This window comes from Rattus norvegicus, chromosome 7 (assembly GCF_021556685.1).
Source record: "Rattus norvegicus strain SHRSP/BbbUtx chromosome 7, alternate assembly SHRSP_T2T, whole genome shotgun sequence".
Lineage (NCBI taxonomy): Eukaryota > Metazoa > Chordata > Mammalia > Rodentia > Muridae > Rattus > Rattus norvegicus.
In genome coordinates, this window is record NC_141540.1 from 17,676,607 (window position 1) to 17,700,817 (window position 24,211).

The following is a 24,211-nucleotide window of genomic DNA, read 5'->3' on the forward strand; positions in this document are numbered from 1 at the left end:
TTTGAGGCAAATGCAAGAGGTTTATTCTTCCAGCACATCAGGGTTTCCCCTCATTGACCTTTGAACCTATTGACTAGCAAGCATATGACATGCATTCAAACTCTATCTGGGACCAGAGGGACAGATGACTCTCAGTCAAAACATTCTGTGGTTTTTCAAAAATGTTCCTGCTCCTCCTGAGAACTGTAAGTGAAGAATGGAACTCGGCCTAGCCTAGACCTGAGTCGGGAAGCTGGTACTTGGCCGAGTCTTGATCTGAGGCGGTGGATGTAAGGCTGGCAAAAGCTCCTAGGGTCCTTCAAGAACATAAAGTTGAATTGGGAGGGAGGATCTGGAAAGAATTGAAGAGTGAAGAAATGATCAAAACTTATTGTATGAAAAATATTTTTAATAAAAAATAAACAAACGTGAAAACAAAAATCAGTGCAATGAGATATGTTAGCCCCACAACTGATCTTCTGTAGACAGAGAAATTGTGATGGTTATACTTAGGCACACAGAATCAGCATGTGAAAAAAATCAATTAGAGAGACAAAAAGCCCTCTTAAAAATGTTTATGTACTTGCTCTCACTTATGGAAAGAATTTAATCAGCAGCATGGTTGAAACTTTGTAATCTTGAGGTATATGTGCCATCATAGTCTCCATTTTGCATAAAATCATATATTTATAAAATGGGTTGTATAAGAGAAACATCTTAATCTTTCAAAGTAAGAAAACAATTTCTACCTCGTAAATGTATTTGCTTTCTTTTATGATTATAACATGTTTTATGATTATACTATTCTATAATTCTATGATTTTATTATTCTATACTGCTTGAAAGATTTTGCTAGGATATATAAGTTGTGAGAGAAAAAATGAATCTTGTTAGAGCATGCTTGTTGAAGTTTTGCTCTGTCCACCAAACATGTGTATATAAAGTGGTTGGAGTTTTGTGTATATGTTTGTCCATCCATCCATCCATCTATCCATCCATCCATCCATCCATCCATGCAACCATCCGTCTGTCCATCTATTCATCTATTTGTATATATGTGAAGTTGTTGGAGCTATGTTCCATCTATCAAATATGTCTGTCTGTCTCTCTGTCTATAAAGTTGTTTGAACTTGCCCATAGGAGCTTGTTTCATCCACCAAGAGTGTGTAATTGTGTGTCTGCTTTATATCATCACTGACCCCACATCCACTCCTTGGATCAGTGAACATGTTGTCAGAGCTGGTCTTCAACACTTATGAAACAAAATATTTAATTGGGGCTCACTTATAGTTTTCAAGCTGTATTTCATTGTCATCATGGTGCGAGGCATGGTGGCATACAGGCAGATGTGGTGCTGGAGAAGGACCCGAGACTTCCTCATCTCAATCCACAGGAAGCAGGACAAGCCAGACACTGGGCTGGCTTGGGCTTTTGAAACCTCAAAGCCCATTCCCAGTAACACACTTCTTCCAACAAGGCCATATCTCCTAATCTTTTTCAAGTAGTGTCACTCCCTGAATCCTAAGCATAAAAGTATATGAGGCTATAGGGCCGTTCTTATTCAAACTACCACAACTCCCAAGGCAAAAAGAGTTCAATATTAAAAATTTCATCTAATAGTCAAGTTTGCATTTTTCTGGGCATGATTTCTCTCTGTCAAGGTATCCTGACTAATGATGTTTCATGGTTGAGTATTTTCATCTTCCACTATCCTTGGCCTGTTAACTCAGCGCCGTACCAAAGTGTTAGCAAAAGCGCAGTGATGTCACATTCAATCAATCCGCCTCATTTCTGTGTTTTGTTTAGCAAGCTGTCATCCCTTGATTCCCAGCCTAGATCTCGATAATGTATTTTCATTTTCCATGTTTGTGTTCAGAATTAAGTGCAAGCTATATTCCATTTCACAACCTTAATACACAGATTCCCTGTAGCTATGGGATGCTTGCATAGAACAAAATACACTTTTTTTTAAATGAAAAGACATGATTTTTTTCTTTAGTTTAACCAAGGAAATTGAAGCAGATCGTGTGCTACTATCTCTTAATCTTGCATATTTGAAAGTGGCCAAGTAACACCTTTCCCTGGACACCCTGCAGCTAATATGTTCGGGTATGCCATAATAATCCACGAAACAATCATGTTGGAAGTATATGTACAAAACAATTAAAAATGGTGAAATTTTCTGGGAATCAAAATATGAAGCCAAGACGATATCTAAATCCTAATTCTGACATTCCTGCTCCAAAGTCAGTGTAAGGTGACACAGGCAACACTTGTTACATTAGAACTTGGTGAGGGATTCTGAAGTCACTGCTCTCAATGGCATCATATTTTTCTCACAGAAGCAAAACCTAACTTGGAGAATTCTACGAAGTGCTTTGCCAGCCTTCTAGGGCTAACATGGAATGTATTCATGTTGAGGAGTAACAGATTCAGCAGAGAAAGGGAGATGAAATGTGAATATCAAATATGGAAATTAAATTAAAAAGAAATTCTGTGTCTATTTGAGAGGTAAAAAGGAGTCAACCAAAATCAACCAGAAGATTAAAATTAAAGAAGAAATCTGGGAGAGAAAGAAAGGAAATACCTAGTAGAGAACAAAGGAAACGAATATGGTTGAATCCATGCTCACCCTAGGACATGTAAATCCTGAATGCTGAAAAGGCATAAATATAAAAAGTCTCTTACCTGTGCTGAAGTTTTACATTACAGGGTGGCATTCTCAGATTCATTGGTTTACTCTCCTGGGGAGAAAGTATGACTAGAGAGAAACCTAGGAATCCCTGCCTTCCCATCGCAGTGTGAATGGTATTCTCTCAAGCTAAGCAGAAAAGAGGTGCAGACAAGGGTTGAAGTATGCAGAAACCAGGAGGTAAGAATCCCAGAGAACAGCATATTAACAAGCATCTGCCATGCTGTAAGTCTGAGGGAGCTGGAACCCACAGTGTTACATGCCTGTTGGTATATAAACAACTCATGTGTTTGTGTGCGTGCATGTCTGTGTTGTTAATTAATGAGGTTAATTTTTATTATTATTACTTTTATTCTTTTACAGTCCTGTCATTACCTCTCCATGGGTCCGCCCTCCCACAGTTTCTCAACCCATTCCACCAACCCCCTGTCGCCAAGAGGATGTTCCCTCCACTTGTAGTCCCCCACCCCAGTGCCAGGCCTCCCAACTCCCTGGGGCCTCAAGTCGAGGAGAGCTTTCTTTTTTTTTTTTTTTTATTAACTTGAGTATTTCTCTTTTTTTCTTATTTACATTTTTTTTATTAACTTGAGTATTTCTTATATACATTTCGAGTGTTATTCCTTTCCCGGTTTCTGGGCAAACATCCCCCTCCCCCCTCCCCTTCCTTATGGGTGTTCCCCTCCCAACCCTCCCCCCATTGTCGCCCTCCCCCCAACAGTCTAGTTCACTGGGGGTTCAGTCTTAGCAGGACCCAGGGCTTCCCCTTCCACTGGTGCTCTTACTAGGATATTCATTGCTACCTATGAGGTCAGAGTCCAGGGTCAGTCCATGTATAGTCTTGAGTATTTCTTAAATACATTTCGAGTGTTATTCCCTTTCCCGGTTTCTGGGCAAACATCCCCCTCCCCCCTCCCCTTCTTTATGGGTGTTCCCCTCCCCATCCTCCCCCCCCCTTGCTAATGAGCCCCTACACTTCCTTGGAGAATTCTGGAGAATTTTCTTACTTTGGGCTTTGTAGGGTAAAAAGTCTGAGCTCTTCAGGTTTGAAAACACACCAGACCCCAACAATCCTGAGTTTGAAAAGCAATCATTCCCTGAGCCCAAAATGCCACCAATACTTAAACTCCAAACTTTGTGAGCTTGAAAACGCACCAATCCCGGAGTGCTCGCCCCCTGCCCCCGCTGCCCCCGCCCTAAACCACCAATCTCTGAACTGTTTCCAAGCTCAGGATTTTAAGTCCTACCAGTCTTCACCCTGGAAATCTCCACCTGTCTCTTGCTCAGATTCATGCTGCTTCTCACAACCCTGAATGTGGGCAGCAGCCACCCTTTTGTGTCTATCCCAGTAAGTCCCAGTAAGGTTTGTTGTGCAATGTGACTTTGTGCTCTTCCTTGACCTCCTGCCTGCCAGGATAACTTTCTCTTCAGAGCTTCAACACTCCCAATTGGGGAACCTTTTCCCTCAGAGCTATAATATTTATAAGCTCACAAAATAAATCCCACAGAGTGTATTTGCATATTTTCTTCTCCAGACAGTCACAGTGATTTCATTCAAGAAAGTAAGATCCCATGGGTAGACTTCTCTTGGGTAAATTTGGCCACAAGTGTTTACCAAGAAATAGGTCATGTCGGAGTCATTGAGGATAAAGCAACATGTTATAGGAGAGGATGCAAAAAAGACAGAATGAGTGAAAGATTACCAATCCTTTCCCACATCTCTGTGCTACCCATTAGCTTTCACTTAATTTTAACCTTTGAAGTGCACATCTGAGGATAAATAGTCAATGGGGTTTCTAATATACAGACTGTTTTCATGCTCTTGTAGGAGATATGCCTTCAATAAAAATGTGTTCTAGAATGTTACTAGCTTCTACACACTGATGACTATATCCATATTCACAATCTCAGTCACTTGAGTTCTGCCAAAAATGAGAAGAGTATTGCTGCATTTTTTATGATTAGCCAAGAGAAAGTTAGAGATCAGTGTCTTGACTCATGAAATGTTATAGTATTTCAGAAGCAGTGCCAGGAGGCTGCCATGTTTGAAGCCAGCTGACTATTTAGACACAGTCCCAAAGAAAAATAGGGTGTTGACCTTTGTTCTTCAAGAATTTGCAAACCTAAAAGAAGGTCTCAAGGGCAACACAGAATCACATAAGGTTGTGCAACACTCCTAATTTTAGGCTTTTTGACAAGTTTTTGTGCTATAGTGAACAAAATTGAATTAGACGTTGTAGAACTTGGAAGAGTTGAATATCCTTAATGCAATTTGTTGAGGATTCATTTCAACATAAATATAAAAGTAGTATTTCCTTGTTATCCAACTTACATTAAAAACCAAAAGATGACTTGATAAAATGATCAGAATATAGTGTATGAAACATTTTTCAATAAAAATGTTTTTATTAATACTTAAATTATTAATTAAAATTATTTAAAACAATAAAAATGTTTTAATAATTTTTGCACGGAGGAAAGGTTTTGCATAATGAGTCACTGTAAAAGGTCTTACAGCGATAAATGTTTCACCACATTTTAACAATATTAGGACATTCCAGCACTGAGATCCTTCAATTTGGAATGGGCAGGCTTAGCATCTTCATTTCTCATCTTCCTGAATACTGTTATTATAGGCATGAAAATCAGACCTATTACTAATCATTTGTTCTGATAAGATGTGTCAGAAAGTTTATATTATTAGTCTTAATAAATCTTTAAAATGTTAGTTTTCCTTTTCATTATCATGTACAAACCCTGTAGAACAATGCATTCCACTGTGAGGGTTTCATACATGCAAATTACAGACCTTGATACTCAGTATTTTTATTCCTTCTGTAAGTAGTGTGTTAGCAACTACTTAGGTGCCTAAACTTTTAATTTGTTCCATTAAGCATCCACAACAGGTGTTAAACATTGTGTTTATAATTTCTTCTTTTCATTGGTTTTTCTGGATATAGTAATTTATCAAGCTTTCTTTCAGGATTTGATAGTTTATACTTTCATTGGCGTAGACTGTAGATAGTATATTTTAGGATTGTTACATTTTTTGTGTGTGTTTGAGTGTGTGTGTGTGTGTGTGTGAGAGAGAGAGAGAGAGAGAGAGCATGAGTGTGTGTGTGTGAGAGAGAGAGAGAGAGAGCATGAGTGTGTGTGTGTGTGTGTGTGTGTGTGTGTGCGCGCAATTGTGCACGCGTGCCACTTAGAGTGTTTGGATATCAGAACAACTTTCAGGACCCAGTTCTCTCCTCTGTTTCTGGTGAGCTGTGTACTCCAGGCTACATATGGTGCTGCATAACTATAGTCCAGTCCCTTGGGATTTGAAACAAGACAATCTTCACAAGTAGGAAGACAGTTTGATTCACATACTAAGTTCCTGTCCAGGTAGGGTATACACACAGTAGGATCTTGTCTCTCTCTCTCTCTCTCTCTCTCTCTCTCTCTCTCTCTCTCTCACACACACACACACACACACACACACACAAAATTAAAAATTCCTCAAAATCTAATTAGCCAAATTATTAATCCATATTTTTAAACCTATTCATGGCTTTCCTTGTGACATATTGTTACACATATATGTGATATATATTATGGATTGATCATATCTGACCTCCCAACGACTGCTTTATTATTTCCTCTCTTTCTTGTAGCCTCTGAAATCCTCATGTTCTTCTTTAATAGTCCCTCTACTACTTTTGTTTTGTCTCTTTTTTTTTGTTTGTTTTTGTTCCCAGATTGTCATTTCCACATATGACTGAAAGTATGTGGTAGCTTTCTTTAGGTAAAACATTAATATGAATGGGGATTACACAGTTCCTCTTATGAATATTAAAATATTGAAAGAAAGATTTCATGATAGAGGAAACGAGAGATGTCCTAAGGACCGCTAAGAGTTATACTGTTGGAATAGTGTCTCTGACTCATCAATAATGACTCTGGGGGTCTCTGACAGCAGCTACTGTGATTCGGAGTCTTGGGGATGTTTGCACTTGTGAACTAGGCTTTCTTGGGTATAGAACCCCCCCCCTTTTTTTTGAAGAACTCTAAGAGTTCCCCTTCATACCTCTTGCATCCTTTGTATACTATTGCTACAATGTAACTACACAAACAGATACACACACCTCTCACATTGAATAATTGTATCCTTGTTGGAGTGTTTTAATTTTCCTGCCTTGGTGGAAACATTAGGTGGACAGGTTATCAAGGAGGAATGGTCTTGAGTAGGCCTTCTAATAGTGTTCTTGTCTTTTTGGATGGTTACAAAATTAGTGCTCTGTACATTCCAAAGGAAACTACTGTTCTATTGCATATTCCAAATGATTTTCACAGTAGTCATATAGTTGTTAGGTAAGGTAAAAACTCCCCCAAGGCAATGGACTTGTAACAGTCTAAACCCTTTCCAATCCCTGGTGTTCTATATCAATAGAACTGATATCAATATATCAGCCTTACAGAAGGTTCAGTTTACCTCACCTGCATCATCCTGGAGTTTACATGTCAGGTCCCTCTTCTGATCCCGTGTCCAGACTGATTTTAGGGATCTCTCCTACCCTGTAATCATGTATTTTGATTCTGAAGTACTGAATCTCCACACTACCCCATCAATCTTGTTGCAGTATTTTTAAGTGGAAAACTCCACTGTGGTCCACTATATACACCGCCAGGAAAGCTGCTCCCAAAACCCTGAACGTATTTTTCTCAAATACTTGGTTACTCCAGATTGGACCAGGTTTATCCCAGAAGGAAAACAGGTTTACCCCAGAACAAGGAACTGACACCTGTCCATTTGACTGTAACCCTCCAGGGAAGGGATGCTCTCCTGATTATTAGATGATGACCATCTCCAACCCAACCGGGTCCCGCAGACCCGCTTATCAGTCGCCAATCAGGAAAGCTGTTACGACTTAGCATCAACGGTCCAATGAGAAGCTTGGATATTCGGAAGGTGCGGCCGTTGCCGCCATGTTTGAGTCCCGAGAAGCCCTTGAGAGGTGTGCTCCATCGACCTTGTTGACTGTGTTTTCGCTTAGGGAGGACACCTGGATGCATCGGAAGCAGAAGATGGTGAGTGTGCCCTGGGCTCCTTGAATCGTTTGTGGCGGGTTTGTGACACTGCGGTGACTTTGGCGTACTGTGGCGCTGCCGCCCTGACATTCCCCTGGCGCTGTGCAGCTGAGTGTGATGAGGAGTCTGTCACCGGTTCTGTCTTACCACCTGCTCTTGAATTGTGAGCAGAAAAGGCAGCAGGGAGTCTGGGGCCCTGTCCTGTCGCCCTGAAGCTGTTTTACTGTAGTTCAGGTCTTGTCAGGATGAGTCCGGGTCACGAATTTGAGCTGCTGCAGACGTTGCAGCGCTGACAGGTCAGTGCTGCTCAGACTCCAGCTACGCTGTGCGGGGGAGTGGGTGGAGAGTTCTCTTTGCCCGCCCTTGTACTCCCACTCGACCTGCTTTAGCTTACTCCTGTGATCCTTTTAAATGTGGGTTCTTTTAAAAATTTCTCTTTACTCTTGAAAATCAACCCCTATTTCTCGTTCCAAGTCCTATATATTTCCAATAGCCTCTCTTCCAGCTTCATTATCATTTTTTATCATTATTATTATTATTATTATTATTATTATTATTATTATTATTATTCCCCCAGTTAGTGTTGCCAGTATGTGCATGGGTGTTTGGAAAGGGAACCTTACCAGTGGCGGCTACTTCTTTTTTTTTTTTTTTTTTTCTTTTACAGTAATATATTTGGGAGTTTGGAGGTCAGAGGATAACTCAAACGGGGTCACTTGTCTTGTTCCACCATGTGTGTAATGGGGATTTATGTGGCTGGGAGAAGTGGACCCTGAAGATAACCCCGGGTGAGAATCAAAGAGCAAGCAACAGGGACGTATAGCTGAGATGTAAGTTAGAATAGCTCAAAACCTGCCCAATCTAAGCTTACAACTTGTAAATGAAATACCAGAATCTTGTGTCTTTATACAAGCTAGCTAGAATATTTAATTCATTTTACATGTATAGTTTTGTTTTTATGTATTATTTGTATATATGTGGGTAAGTATATAGAAGCACAAGTATTTATATCAAGGGCATATATACAGATATAACATAAAGATATACAGAGATCTATCTTTGAAAGATAGTTAATAGGGAAATAGATTTTCCAGTCTTTTTTTTTTAATCATCCATCTTGAGGTTCATTTGTTCTAGGCATCTAGGGTAATTCAAGCATTTGGGCTAATAGCCACTTATCAATGAGTGCATACCATGTGTGTTTTCCTGTGATTGGGTAACCTCACTCAGGATGATATATGCAGTTCCGACCATTTGCCTATGAATTTCATAAAGTCATTGTTTTTGATAGCTGAGTAATATTCCATTGTGTAGATGTACCACATTTTCTGTATCCATTCCTCTGTTGAAGGGCATCTGGGTTCTTTCCAGCTTCTGGCTATTATAAATAAGGCTGCGATGAACATAGTGGAGCACGTGTCTTTTTTATATGTTGGGGCATCTTTTGGGTGTATGCCCAAGAGGGGTATAGCTGGATCCTCAGGCAGTTCAATGTCCAATTTTCTGAGGAACCTCCAGACCTATTTCCAGAATGGTTGTACCAGTCTGCAATCCCAGCAACAATGGAGGAGTGTTCCTCTTTCTCCACATCCTCGCCAGCATTTGCTGTCCCCTGAGTTTTTGATCTTAGCCATTCTCACTGGTGTGAGGTGAAATCTCAGGGTTGTTTTGATTTGCATTTCCCTTATGACTAAAGATGTTGAACATTTCTTTAGGTGTTTCTCAGCCATTGGGCATTCCTCAGCTGTGAATTCTTTGTTTAGCTCTGAACCCCATTTTTAAATAGGGTTATTTGTCTCCCTGCGGTCTAACTTCTTGAGTTCTTTGTATATTTTGGATATAAGGCCTCTATCTGTTGTAGGATTGGTAAAGATCTTTTCCCAATCTGTTGGTTGCCGTTTTGTCCTAACCACAGTGTCCTTTGCCTTACAGAAGCTTTGCAGTTTTATGAGATCCCATTTGTCGATTCTTGATCTTAGAGCATAAGCCATTGGTGTTTAGTTCAGGAAATTTTTTCCAGTGCCCATGTGTTCCAGATGCTTCCCTAGTTTTTCTTCTATTAGTTTGAATGTATCAGGTTTGATGTGGAGGTCCTTGATCCACTTGGACTTAAGCTTTGTACACGGTGATAAGCATGGATTGATCTGCATTCTTCTACATGTTGACCTCCAGTTGAACCAGCACCATTTGCTGAAAATGCTATCTTTTTTTCCATTGGATGGTTTTGGCTCCTTTGTCAAAAATCAAGTGCCCATAGGTGTGTGGGTTCATTTCTGGGTCTTCAATTCTGTTCCATTGGTCTATCTGTCTGTCTCTGTACCAATACCATGCAGTTTTTATCACTATTGCTCTGTAATACTGCTTGAGTTCAGGGATAGTGATTCCCACTGAAGTCCTTTTATTGTTGAGGATAGTTTTAGCTATCCTGGGTTTTTTGTTATTCCAGATGAATTTGCAAATTGTTCTAACTCTTTGAAGAATTGGATTGGTATTTTGATGGGGATTGCATTGAATCTGTAGATCGCTTTTGGTAAAATGGCCATTTTTACTATATTAATCCTGCCAATCCATGAGCATGGGAGATCTTTCCATCTTCTGAGGTCTTCTTCAATTTCTTTCTTCAGAGTCTTGAAGTTCTTGTTGTACAAATCTTTTACTTGCTTGGTTAAAGTCACACCGAGGTACTTTATATTATTTGGGACTATTATGAAGGGTGTCGTTTCCCTAATTTCTTTCTCAGCTTGTTTTTCTTTTGTGTAGAGGAAGGCTACTGATTTATTTGAGTTAATTTTATACCCAGCCACTTTGCTGAAGTTGTTTATCAGCTTTAGTAGTTCTCTGGTGGAACTTTTGGGATCACTTAAATATACTATGATATCATCTGCAAATAGTGATATTTTGACTTCTTCTTTTCCGATCTGTATCCCCTTGACCCCCTTTTGTTGTCTGATTGCTCTGGCTAGAACTTCAAGAACTATATTGAATAAGTAGGGAGAGAGTGGGCAGCCTTGTCTAGTCCCTGATTGTAGTGGGATTGCTTCATGTTTCTCTACATTTAGTTTAATGTTAGCAACTGGTTTGCTGTATATGGCTTTTACTATGTTCAGGTATGGGCCTTGAATTCCTATTCTTTCCAGGACTTTTATCATGAAGGGGTGTTGAATTTTGTCAAATGCTTTCTCAACATCTAATGAAATGATCATGTGGTTTTGTTCTTTCAGTTTGTTTATATAATGGATCATGTTGATGGTTTTCCGTATATTAAACCATCCCTGCATGCCTGGGATGAAGCCTACTTGATCATGGTGGATGATTGTTTTGATGTGCTCTTGGATTCGGTTTGCCAGAATTTTATTGAGTATTTTTGCGTCGATATTCATAAGGGAAATTGGTCTGAAGTTCTCTTTCTTTGTTGTGTCTTTGTGTGTTTTAGGTATAAGAGTAATTGTGGTTTCATAGAAGGAATTCGGTAGGGCTCCATCTGTTTCAATTTTGTGGAATAGTTTGGATAATATTGGTACGAGTTCTTCTATGAAGGTCTGATAGAATTCTGCACTAAACCCGTCTGGACCTGGGCTCTTTTTGGTTGGGAGACCTTTAATGACTGCTTCTATTTCCTTAGGAGTTGTTGGGTTGTTTATCTGGTTTATCTGTTCCCAATTTAACTTCGGTACCTGGTATCTGTCTAGAAAATTGTCCATTTCCTGCAGATTTTCAAGTTTTGTTGAATATAGGCTTTTATAGTAGGATCTGATGATTTTTTGAATTTCCTCTGAATCTGTAGTTATGTCTCCCTTTTCATTTCTGATTTTGTTAATTTGGATACACTCTCTGTGTCCTCTCATTAGTCTGGCTAAGGGTTTATCTATCTTGTTGATTTTCTCAAAGAACCAACTTTTGGTTCTGTTGATTCTTTCTATGGTCCTTTTTGTTTCTACTTGGTTGATTTCAGCTCTGAGTTTGATTATTTCCTGCCTTCTACTCCTCCTGGGTGTATTTGCTTCTTTTTGTTCTAGAGATTTTAGGTGTGCTGTCATGCTGCTGACATATGCTCTTTCCTGTTTCTTTCTGCAGGCACCCAGCGCTATGAGTTTTCCTCTTAGCACAGCTTTCATTGTGTCCCATAAGTTTGGGTATGTTGTACCTTCATTTTCATTAAATTCTAAAAGGTCTTTAATTTCTTTCTTTATTTCTTCCTTGACCAGGTTATCATTGAGTAGAGCATTGTTCCATTTCCACGTATATGTGGGCATTCTTCCCTTATTGATATTGAAGACCAGTTTTAGGACATGGTGGTCCGATAGCACGCATGGGATTATTTCTATCTTTCTGTACCTGTCGAGGTCCGTTTTTAGACCAATTATATGGTCAATTTTGGAGAAAGTACCATGAGGAGCTGAGAAGAAGGTATATCTTTTAGAATGTTCTGTAAATATCTGTTAAGTCCATTTGGCTCATGACTTCTCTTAGTCTGTCTACGTCTCTGTTTAATTTCTGTTTCCATGATCTGTCCATTGATGAGAGTGGGGTGTTGTAATCTCCTACTGTTATTGTGTGAGGTGCAATGTGTGTTTTAAGCTTTAGGAAGGTTTCTAATACGTATGTAGGTGCCCTTGTATTTGGGGCATAGATATTTAGGATTGAGAGTTCATCCTGTTGGATTTTTCCTTTGATGAATATGAAGTGTCCTTCCTTATCTTTTTTGATGAATTTTAGTTGGAAATTGATTTTATTTGATATTAGAATGGCTACTCCAGCTTGCTTCTTCTGACTATTTGCTTGGAAAGTTGTTTTCCAGCCTTTCACTCTGAGGTAGTGTCTGTCTTTGTCTCTGTGGTGTGTTTCCTGTAGGCAGCAGAATGCAGGGTCCTCGTTGCGTATCCAGTTTGTTAATCTATGTCTTTTTATTGGGGAGTTGAGCCCATTGATGTTGAGAGATATTAAGGAATAGTGATTATTGCTTCCGGTTATATTCATAATTGGATGTGAGGTTATGTTTGTGTGCTTTTCTTCTCTATGTTTTGTTGCCAAGACGATTAGTTTATTGTTTCTTCTAGGGTATAGCTTGCCTCCTTATGTTGGGCTTTACCATTTATTATCCTTTGTAGTGCTGGATTTGTAGAAAGATATTGTGTAAATTTGGTTTTGTCATGGAATATCTTGGTCTTTCCATCTATGTTAATTGAGAGTTTTGTAGGATACAGTAACCTGGGCTGGCATTTGTGTTCTCTTAAGGTCTGTATGACATCTGTCCAGGATCTTCTGGCTATCATAGTCTCTGGTGAGAAATCTGGTGTGATTCTGATAGGTCTGCCTTTATATGTTACTTGACCTTTTTCCCTTACTGCTTTTAATATTCTTTCTTTATTTTGTGCATTTGGTGTTTTGACTATTATGTGACGGGAGGTGTTTCTTTTCTGGTCCAATCTATTTGGAGTTCTGTAGGCTTCTTGTATGCCTATGGGTATCTCTTTTTTTAGGTTAGGGAAGTTTTCTTCTATGATTTTGTTGAAGATATTTACTGGTCCTTTGACCTGGGAGTCTTCACTCTCTTCTATACCTATTATCCTTAGGTTTGATCTTCTCATTGAGTCCTGGATTTCCTGTATGTTTTGGACCAGTAGTTTTTTCCGCTTTACATTATCTTTGACAGTTGAGTCAAGGCTTTCTATGGAATCTTCTGCTCCTGAGATTCTCTCTTCCATCTCTTGTATTCTGTTGTTGAAGCTCGTATCTACAGCTCCTTGTCTCTTCTTTTGGTTTTCTATATCCAGGGTTGTTTCCATGTGTTCTTTCTTGATTGCTTCTATTTCCATTTTTAATTCCTTCAACTGTTTGTTTGTGTTTTCCTGGAATTCTTTCAGGGATTTTTGTGACTCCTCTTTATGGGCTTCTACTTGTTTATTTATGATTTCCTGGAATTCTTTCAGGGATTTTTGTGACTCCTCTCTATGGGCTTCTACTTGTTTAATTATGATTTCCTGGAATTCTTTCAAGGATTTTTGCGATTCCTCTCTGTAGGCTTCTACTTGTTCTTTAAGGGAGTTCTTCACGTCTTTCTTGAAGTCCTCCAGCATCATGATCAAATATGATTTTGAAACTAGATCTTGCTTTTCTGGTGTGTTTGGACATTCCATGTTTGCTTTTGTGGGACAATTGGGCTCTGATGATGCCAGGTAGTCTTCGTTTCTGTTGCTTGGTTTCCTGCGCTTGCCTCTTGCCATCAGATTATCTCTAGTGTTAGTTTGTTCTGCTATTTTTACAGTGGCAAACTGTCCTATAAGCCTGTGTGTCAGGAGTGCTGTAGACCTGTTTTCCTGTTTTCTTTCAGCCAGTTATGGGGACAGAGTGTTCTGCTTTCGGGCGTGTAGTTTTTCCTCTCTACAGGTCTTCAGCTGTTCCTGTGGGCCTGTGTCTGGTGTTCACCAGGCAGGTCTTTTGCAGCAGAAAGGTTGGTCTTACCTGTGGTCCCAAGGCTCAAGTTTGCTCGTGGGGTGCTGCCTACGACCTCTCCCCGGCGGCAGCAACCAGGAAGATCTGCGCCACTCTTTCCGGGAGCCTCCGTGCACCAGGGTTCCAGATGGGGTTTGGTGTTTTCCTCTGGCATCTGGATGTGGGCAGAGTGCAGTCTCTTCTGGTTTCCCAGGCGTGTCTGCCTCTCTGTAGGTTTAGCTCTCCCTCCCACGGGATTTGGGTGTAGAGAACTGTTTATTCCTTCAGGTTCTAGGTGGTGTCTCAGGCGCAGGGGTCCTGCCACACCTGGGCCTTCCCCCACGGGAACCCAGAGGCCGTATACAGTTTCCTCTTGGGCCAGGGATGTGGGCAGGGGTGGGCAGTGTTGGTGGTCTCTTCCGCTCTGCAGCCTCAGGAGTGCCCACCTGACCAGGCGCTGAGGTCTCTCTCCCACGGGGTTTGGGAGCGGAGAGCTGCTGCGGGCCGGGATCCGCGGGCGCGGGTTGGCTGCTACTTCTAAACAGAACTATTCTCCAAAAATACTGTTAATTGCCAGTAACTACTTAGTAAGTTGTGGGCCTGGGCAGTACCTCTCCCCACAGCTGTTGTGAGCTCCTAAGTACAATATCCCTGCCATGTCCAGAAGACAGCATTTCACAGAACTCTTCCATGCCCAGCATTTCGCAGTATTTTTCTGTCTTCTCTGGTTCTTAAGCTCCTTTTGCCTCCTCTTCTGAGATGCTCCTTGAGCGGTAGTGGACGCAGCTGGGGTTAGGTATAGATGTCCCATTTACAACTGAGCACTTTGTCTTTTATTGTCAGCATTTCTTCTGACCTTTTACACATCTCTTTGTTGACTGCTCCTAGAATGAAAAAAAGAAAGAGAAAGGAAGGAACTGAAGTTGCTCCTAGGAATGGTGGAGGAGAAAGTTTATTATAGATAACAGAGAGAGCATAGACAGAGGCAGAGACATTTTGGAGAGGCCACAGTGGAGAGGACCCTGAGCCCTGTGAGGAGAAAGGAGGAGGGGAAAGGAGAGGGGAGAGAGGGGAACTGGATGCAGCAGCCTGGAGACCAGAGGTACAAAGGTGAGTGACCAAAATGGTTTAATTACACAGAGAATAGCAGCTCAGCCCCTTGGGCTGGAGAGTTCAGAGTAGGGGGTGATATGCCAGCCAAGAAGGCCCATAATGAATAGGTGCTGAGGGATGCTGGGAGAACCTGACCATCAGTGCCTGCATTGACTTGTTAAGTAGGTACTTCATCCTTTTGTTCCAGGATTTGAGACTTAACCCTGCCCTTTGTAGAAAGAAGCATCTGTGATCCAGGTTGAGTGCTAGTGTCCTGATCTGAGGCTAAATATAAATATTTGTAAGGCACACTGGCTGTGTGACAGTTTAGCAAAAGAATAAAATCAGGCACTATCCTGGGGCCTACGAACTCCTCAGCCTTTGTCTTTTGACCTTCATTATAGTCCCAGACATGGAATTCCGTCCTGTGGAGTAGGCCTTGAAATACACTTTTAAAGGGGTTAGTTACCCTTGGTAACATTTGTGGCTCTTGCCTGGCAGATCAGTATTGCCACACGGAGGGTCCAGCACTGGGTGAGTAAGACTGTTTATGCCTTTTCTCACCTCCGCAGCCTGCATCGCACCTTCAGGAACCTTGAAAGCTAGAGAGCAGCAGGATTTATTATGCCCTGCGGCCAGAGTCTGTGGTTCCTTCAGTGGTTCCTTTTAAAGCGTAGTTGTGATTGGTGACCAAAAGCAAGACAGCGGTCTGTGTTGTTTGGAAACCCCCACTCCCTCTTTTCAGTGTGGCATATCTTGTTCAGACTCACATAATAGAACACATTTCTACTGTCTTTGTATTATGAAATAATAGAGGAAACCCCCTTTTTTCATTGGTTTTCTAAACATGAGATAATGCAGGGTAATTTCTCGGCACACATTCACACGCACTGATCAGTCTTTAAGCCATCTCTGTAGTACTACAGGTATTGGCATCTTTATAAAATTTGTGTTTCAAACGACTAATTGTATTTATTCATTTCTGTGTATACATGGTGGGGCCTGGGGGAGATGCTGGTATGGTACAGCTGTTGGAAGTCCCAGGACAGCTTGTAGGCATCTGTTTTCTCATACCATGTGGAGCCCAGATATCCTCTCAGGCTATCACGCAGGTGGCAGGCACTTTAACTGGCTAAACCACCAGCCCCATCTGCCTTTTTTGTATGTTACAGTAGAAAAGGTTGCCTGAATTGCTGAACAGGATTCTTACTTCTGGGCATGGTGGCCAATCCTAGCATTTAGGAGGCAGAGGCAATCTCTAAGCTCAAAGCCAACATGATCCAGTTGGTCTAGGCTAGTGGGTTCTAGGTGAACCAGGGCTACGGAGTAATACTCTGTCTCCAAACAAAGGAGAAGAACAGAATGGATTCTTTTTTCTATTGAGTAGCATACATCCATTTTATCTGTTACAGTTTAACCCTCAGGTTTTCTTGTTAATTATTAGTTTAGATAACCTACCTAGAACTGAGTGTGGAGTAGGATGTTACTGTGTAGAGATATATTGACATTTTATGACTCCTGTGGAGTGGGCCTCAAATTCAGTCAGAAAGTTGTCGGTTACCTCCATAACTTTTTAAAAAAAGATTTGTTATACATAAGTACACTGTAGCTGTCTTCAGACACACCAGAAGAGGCCATCAGATCTCATTACAGATGGTTGTGAGCCACCATGTGGTTGCTGGGATTTGAACTCATCTCCTTCATAACTTTTAACTTGATGACTTTTGTCCCCCAACAGCCTCCATAAGACCTAAGGGATTATTATGAAATGTAGCCAGGAGGGGAAAAGCCTCAAGATCAGTCCAGCCTGATGTGTCAGTGTTTTGCTTATTGGCTTTTGTCTGAGCTCTGTTGCATTGTTTCTCTACTCACCTGCAGATGCACATCCTGTCTCAGAATAGCACTATTATACAATTGGCCTAGCTGAACATCATGCATGATTTGTTAAATTCTAGTGTGTGTGAGCTATACTTCACAGACTTATCTGTGTATATATGATGGTATATACGTATGTATACGTGCACTTACTGTATTATGCAGCAACAAAAATGTAAAATACATTGTACTAAAATAGATTGAACTAAAGATTGTACTATAAACATACTAAACTAGAGTCAGAAAGAATTTGTAAGATATGTTTTATTCCGTATGTGGAATCTGGAAGAAAATAAAAGACTTCAAAGTAGCAGGCAAAAAGTAAAAGGTAACCGTTAGGGTAGAACATGGGTCTAATGAAGACAGCGAACATGGTGAAAGCCTGTAATTTACATGTATGGAAACTTCATTGTGAGCTGTGTTGTTTTATAGCTTTTATATAGTTTTATATGCTAATAAAAACACTTTAAAGATCTGTTCCACTAGCAGTGTAAATATGCTGTGTGTCTCCATTAAGATGAGTAACTGATACCGTCCGTGAGTGTTTGTGATGGTGGAGTGACTCATCCCTACTCTTCCCACTTTCTGGGTTTATCCTTGTAATTTTTCACTATGCAGTGCTTTGCTGTTTGGGGGTTTTGAGACTGTGTTTCACTGTGTAACCCTGACTAGGCCTGGAACTCATCCTTTTGGAGGAGTCTGCCTGCCTCTGCTTCCTAAGCGCTGGGAGTAAAGATGTATGCCACTGTACTCAATCTGTATACTGTTATTACAGCTTTAACTTAGAACTTTCAAAGAGTGACTGGTTATCACAAGCAAAAACATTCTGGAAGTTCTTTTCTTTGGCATGACTCACACTTAATAGTGTCTGCAGTTAGGATTAATTTATCTCCCAATATAAGTTAGCTGATACAGTGTTAGGACATTTTCAACAGGACTTTAGAGATGTTTAAAATAAAACAGTAGTCATAACACTAAGAATAAGCCCAAAGTACATTCTTTGTCATTAGAGAAATGTGACCCGGTATAGATTACATTAAGGTTTATATTATAGGAAATAAGAGTGATGAGAATTGGGTAATCGGTGTTATGTGTAAACTATTGGTATTCAGTAGTTTTCATAACTACACATTTTACTTGTTAAGTTCCTCACCCAGGGCTGTGGATCTTGCTTCCTATGTTTTATTTTTAGCAGATATTTTCAGCCATGTCTTTACTTGTGACATTTTGTGTACACTTGTCCTTTGATGTGTAATTTGCATGCACTGCAGATACTGTTGTGTTAAGTCCCACCGTCCTTTAATTTTTGTGTATTACATGTCTTTGTATATTCTGTCTGAGAACTTGTTCTCTCTCACAAGAAGTTAATTGCATAAATCCAAAGGTTAGTTAACCAGTTAACCGGCTTTCAGACCGCTCAGGTTTGTTCTCTATCTTCTGTCTGTCTGTCTATCTGTCTATCTATCTATTTATTTAGACAAAATCTAGCTGTTAGACAAGGGCTTTTAGACCGCTCAGGTTTGTTCTTATCTATGTATCTTATCTATCTATCTATCTATCTATCTATCTATCTATCTATCTATCTATCTATCTAGACAAAATCTAGCTGTTAGACAAGGGTGGCAAAAAGCTGGCTATACATATAGCGTAAGTTGAATTTCAGTGTTCCTTCTGTCTGTATCCGCGTCACTATTTTGTAATTACATTTTCTGGAGTCCAGCTCCAGCAGCGTTCAGGTCCCAAAGAGGAGATATGGAGCCAGTGAGGGAAGGAGACTGATAACATTCTGAGGGAGTCAGGGAGTCAGGATAGCTCGTGTGTTTACTGAAAAATAAGAAGGGCAAACTTTTTAAATGCTATATTTGCATAGTAGCTTAAGCACAGGTAATGTTGAAAGCAGAATTAGTGATTCTAAGAGAAGTATCCTCTATTAACAGATTGTTTTGAACCTATTTTAGCCCAATTTTTTAGCATCCAGAATGAAAGACGTAATGAGCAGTATTTTTCTTTGAAGCAAAAGCAGTGAGTTCAGCAAGCATCTAAGTCCCTGTTTTCTTTTTGTTTTCTTTTTGTTTTCTTTTTTTTTCTTTTATTTTATTTGTTAACTTGAATATTTCTTATTTACATTTCGAGTGTTATTCCCCCTCCCAGTTTCCCGGCCAACATCCCCCTAATCCCTTCCCCTCCCCTTCTTTATGGGTGTTCCCCTCCCCACCCTCCCCCCATTGCCGCCCTCCCCCCAACAATCACCTTCAGTATTAGCAGGACCCAGGGCTTCCCCTTCCACTGGTGATCTTACTAGGATATTCATTGCTACCTATGAGGTTGGAGCCCAGGGTCAGTCCATGTATAGTCTTTAGGTAGTGGCTTAGTCCCTGGAAGCTCTGGTTGCTTGGCATTGTTGTTCATATGGGGTCTCGAGCCCCTTCAAGCTCTTCCAGTTCTTTCTCTGATTCCTTCAAAGGGGGTCCTGTTCTCAGTTCAGTGGTTTGCTGCTGTCACTCACCTCTGTATTTGTTTTATTCTTGCTGTGTCTCTCAGGAGAGATCTACATGCGGTTCCCGTCTGCCTGCACTTCTTTGCTTCATCCATCTTGTCTAATTGGATGGCTGTATATGTATGGGCCACATGTGGGGCAGGCTCTGAATGGGTGTTCCTTCTGTGTCTCTTTTAATCTTTGCCTCTCTATTCCCTGCCAAGGGTATTCTTGTTCCCCTTTTAAAGAAGGAGTGAAGCATTCACATTTTGGTCATCCGTCTTGAGTTTCATGTGTTCTAGGCATCTAGGGTAATTCAAGCATTTGGGCTAATAGCCACTTATCAATTAGTGCATACCATGTGTGTTTTTCTGTGATTGGGTTACCTCACTCAGGATGATATTTTCCAGTTCCAACCATTTGCCCACGAATTTCATAAAGTCATTGTTTTTGATAGCTGAGTAATATTCCATTGTGTAGATGTACCACATTTTCTGTATCCATTCCTCTGTTAAAGGGCATCTGGGTTCTTTCCAGCTTCTGGCTATTATAAATAAGGCTGCGATGAACATAGTGGAGCACGTGTCTTTTTTATATGTTGGGGCATCTTTTGGGTATATGCCCAAGAGGGGTATAGCTGGATCCTCAGGCAGTTCAATGTCCAATTTTCTGAGGAACCTCCAGACCTATTTCCAGAATGGTTGTACCAGTCTGCAATCCCAGCAACAATGGAGGAGTGTTCCTCTTTCTCCACATCCTCGCCAGCATTTGCTGTCCCCTGAGTTTTTGATCTTAGCCATTCTCACTGGTGTGAGGTGAAATCTCAGGGTTGTTTTGATTTGCATTTCCCTTATGACTAAAGATGTTGAACATTTCTTTAGGTGTTTCTCAGCCATTCGGCATTCCTCAGCTGTGAATTCTTTGTTTAGCTCTGAACCCCATTTTTAAATAGGGTTATTTGTCTCCCTGCGGTCTAACTTCTTGAGTTCTTTGTATATTTTGGATATAAGGCCTCTATCTGTTGTAGGATTGGTAAAGATCTTTTCCCAATCCGTTGGTTGCCGTTTTGTCCTAACTAAAGTGTCCTTTGCCTTACAAAAGCTTTGCAGTTTTATGAGATCCCATTTGTCCATTCTTGGTCTTAGAGCATAAGCCATTGGTGTTCAGGAAACTTTTTCCAGTGCCCATGTGTTCGAGATGCAGCTCTAGTTTTTTCTTCTATTAGTTTGAGTGTATCTGGTTTGATGTGGAGGTCCTTGATCCACTTGGACTTAAGCTTTGTACAGGGTGATAAGCATGGATTGATCTGCATTCTTCTACATGTTGACCTCCAGTTGAACCAGCACCATTTGCTGAAAATGCTATCTTTTTTCCATTTGATAGTTTTGGCTCCTTTGTCAAAAATCAAGTGCCCATAGGTGTGTGGGTTCATTTCTGGGTCTTCAATTCTGTTCCATTGGTCTATCTGTCTGTCTCTGTACCAATACCATGCAGTTTTTATCACTATTGCTCTGTAATACTGCTTGAGTTCAGGGATAGTGATTCCCTCTGAAGTCCTTTTATTTATTTATTTATTTTTGGTTCTTTTTTTCGGAGCGGGGGACCGAACCCAGGGCCTTGCGCTTCCTAGGTAAGCGCTCTACCACTGAGCTAAATCCCCAGCCCCTGAAGTCCTTTTATTGTTGAGGATAGTTTTAGCTATCCTGGGTTTTTTGTTATTCCAGATGAATTTGCAAATTGTTCTGTCTAACTCTTTGAAGAAATGGATTGGTATTTTGATGGGGATTGCATTGAATCTGTAGATCACTTTTGGTAAAATGGCCATTTTTACTATATTAATCCTGCCAATCCATGAGCATGGGAGATCTTTCCATCTTCTGAGGTCTTCTTCAATTTCTTTCTTCAGAGTCTTGAAGTTCTTATTGTACAGATCTTTTACTTGCTTGGTTAAAGTCACACCGAGGTACTTTATATTATTTGGGTCTATTATGAAGGGTGTCGTTTCCCTAATTTCTTTCTCGGTTTGTTTCTCTTTTGTGTAGAGGAAGGCTACTGATTTATTTGAGTTAATTTTATACCCAGCCACTTTGCTGAAGTTGTCTATCAGCTTTAGTAGTTCTCTGGTGGAACTTTTGGGATCACTTAAATATACTATGATATCATCTGCAAATAGTGATATTTTGACTTCTTCTTTTCCGATCTGTATCCCCTTGACCTCCTTTTGTTGTCTGATTGCTCTGGCTAGAACTTCAACAACTATATTGAATAAGTAGGGAGAGAGTGGGCAGCCTTGTCTAGTCCCTGATTTTAGTGGGATTGCTTCAAGTTTCTCTCCATTTAGTTTAATGTTAGCAACTGGTTTGCTGTGTATGGCTTTTACTATGTTTAGGTATGGGCCTTGAATTCCTATTCTTTCCAGGACTTTTATCATAAAGGGGTGTTGAATTTTGTCAAATGCTTTCTCAGCATCTAATGAAATGATCATGTCGTTTTGTTCTTTCAGTTTGTTTATATAATGGATCACGTTGATGGTTTTCTGTATATTAAACCATCCCTGCATGCCTGGGATGAAGCCTACTTGGTCATGGTGGATGATTGTTTTGATGTGCTCTTGGATTCGGTTTGCCAGAATTTTGTTGAGTATTTTTGTGTCGATATTCATAAGGGAAATTGGTCTGAAGTTCTCTTTCTTTGTTGGGTCTTTGTGTGGTTTAGGTATAAGAGTAATTGTGGCTTCATAGAAGGAATTCGGTAGTGCTCCATCTGTTTCAATTTTGCGGAATATTTTGGATAGTATTGGTATGAGGTCTTCTATGAAGGTCTGATAGAGTTCTGCACTAAACCCGTCTGGACCTGGGCTCTTTTTGGTTGGGAGACCTTTAATGACTGCTTCTATTTCGTTAGGAGTTATGGGGTTTTTAAATGGTTTATCTGTTCCTGATTTAACTTCGGTACCTGGTATCTGTCTAGGAAATTGTCCATTTCCTGCAGATTTTCAAGTTTTGTTGAATATAGGCTTTTATAGTAAGATCTGATGATTTTTTGAATTTCCTCTGAATCTGTAGTTATGTCTCCCTTTTCATTTCTGATTTTGTTAATTTGGACACTCTCTCTGTGTCCTCTCGTTAGTCTGGCTAAGGGTTTATCTATCTTGTTGATTTTCTCAAAGAACCAACTTTTGGTTCTGTTGATTCTTTCTATGGTCCTTTTTGTTTCTACTTGGTTGATTTCAGCTCTGAGTTTGATTATTTCCAGCCTTCTGCTCCTCCTGGGTGTATTTGCTTCTTTTTGTTCTAGAGCTTTTAGGTGTGCTGTCAAGCTGGTGACATATGCTCTTTCCTCTTTCTTTCTGTAGGCACTCAGAGCTATGAGTTTTCCTCTTAGCACAGCTTTCATTGTGTCCCATATTTTGGGTATGTTATACCTTCATTTTCATTAAATTCTAAGAAGTCTTTAATTTCTTTCTTTATTTCTTCCTTGACCAGGTTATCGTTGAGTAGAGCATTGTTCAACTTCCATGTATATGTGGGCGTTCTTCCCTTATTGTTATTGAAGACCAGCTTTAGGCCGTGGTCGTCTGATAGCACGCATGGGATTATTTCCACCTTTATGTACCTGTTGAGGCCTGTTTTTTGACCAATTATATGGTCAGTTTTGGAGAAAGTACCATGAGGAGCTGAGAAGAAGGTATATCCTTTTGCTTTAGGATAGAATGTTCTATAAATATCTGTGAAGTCCATTTGGCTCATGACTTCTCTTAGTCTGTCTACGTCTCTGTTTAATTTCTGTTTCCATGATCTGTCCATTGATGAGAGTGGGGTGTTGAAGTCTCCTACTATTATTGTGTGAGATGCAATGTGTGTTTTGAGCTTTAGTAAGGTTTCTTTTATGTATGTAGGTGCCCTTGTATTTGGGACATAGATATTTAGGATTGAGAGTTCATCTTGTTGGATTTTTCCTTTGATGAATATGAAGTGTCCTTACTTATCTTTTTTGATGACTTTTAGTTGAAAATTGATTTTATTTGATATTAGAATGGCTACTCCAGCTTGCTTCTTCTGACCATTTGCTTGGAAAGTTGTTTTCCAGCCTTTCACTCTGAGGTAGTGTCTATCTTTGTCTCTGAGGTGAGTTTCCTATAGGCAGCAGAATGCAGGGTCCTCGTTGTGTATCCAGTTTGTTAATCTATGTCTTTTATTGGGGAGTTGACACCATTGATGTTGAGAGATATTAAGGAATAGTGATTATTGCTTCCGGTTATATTCATATTTGGATATGAGGTTATGTTTGTGTGCTTTTCCTCTCTTTGTTTTGTTGCCAAGACGATTAGTTTCTTGCTTCTTCTGGGGTATATCTTGCCTCTTTATGTTGGGCTTTACCATTTATTATCCTTTGTAGTGCTGGATTTGTAGAAAGATATTGTGTAAATTTGGTTTTGTCAGGGAATATCTTGGTTTCTCCATCTATGTTAATTGAGAGTTTTGCAGGATACAGTAACCTGGGCTGGCAGTTGTGTTCTCTTAGGGTCTGTATGACATCTATCCAGGATCTTCTGGCTTTCATAGTCTCTGGCAAAAAGTCTGGTGTGATTCTGATAGGTC

The 24,211-nt window shown here is 40.2% G+C and overlaps 1 protein-coding gene and 1 long non-coding RNA gene across 4 annotated transcripts in view; one reads left to right on the top strand and one right to left on the bottom strand.

The window, feature by feature from the left end:
* On the bottom strand, nt 1-8,064 carry LOC134479825 (uncharacterized). The gene is made up of 2 exons (XR_015625097.1): nt 7,145-8,064; nt 1-331 (listed from the first exon to the last, which is right to left on the bottom strand). It is a non-coding gene; the product is annotated as an uncharacterized LOC134479825 (long non-coding RNA).
* The window catches only part of Zfp955bl1 (zinc finger protein 955B like 1), a 26,377-nt gene continuing 9,786 nt past the window's right edge, over nt 7,621-24,211 (top strand). Inside the window, exons 1-2 of one of the 3 annotated variants that reach the window (XM_087559622.1) lie at nt 7,621-7,735; nt 8,403-8,565. Coding sequence is in view for 1 of the 3 variants with exons in the window: in XM_087559621.1 (XP_087415747.1) it covers nt 7,634-7,735 (102 nt within the window). In the remaining 2 variants the exon portion in view is untranslated. The remainder of the gene's footprint in view (nt 7,736-8,402; nt 8,566-24,211) is intronic. The other 2 variants (XM_087559623.1, XM_087559621.1) reach the window with 2 other exon arrangements.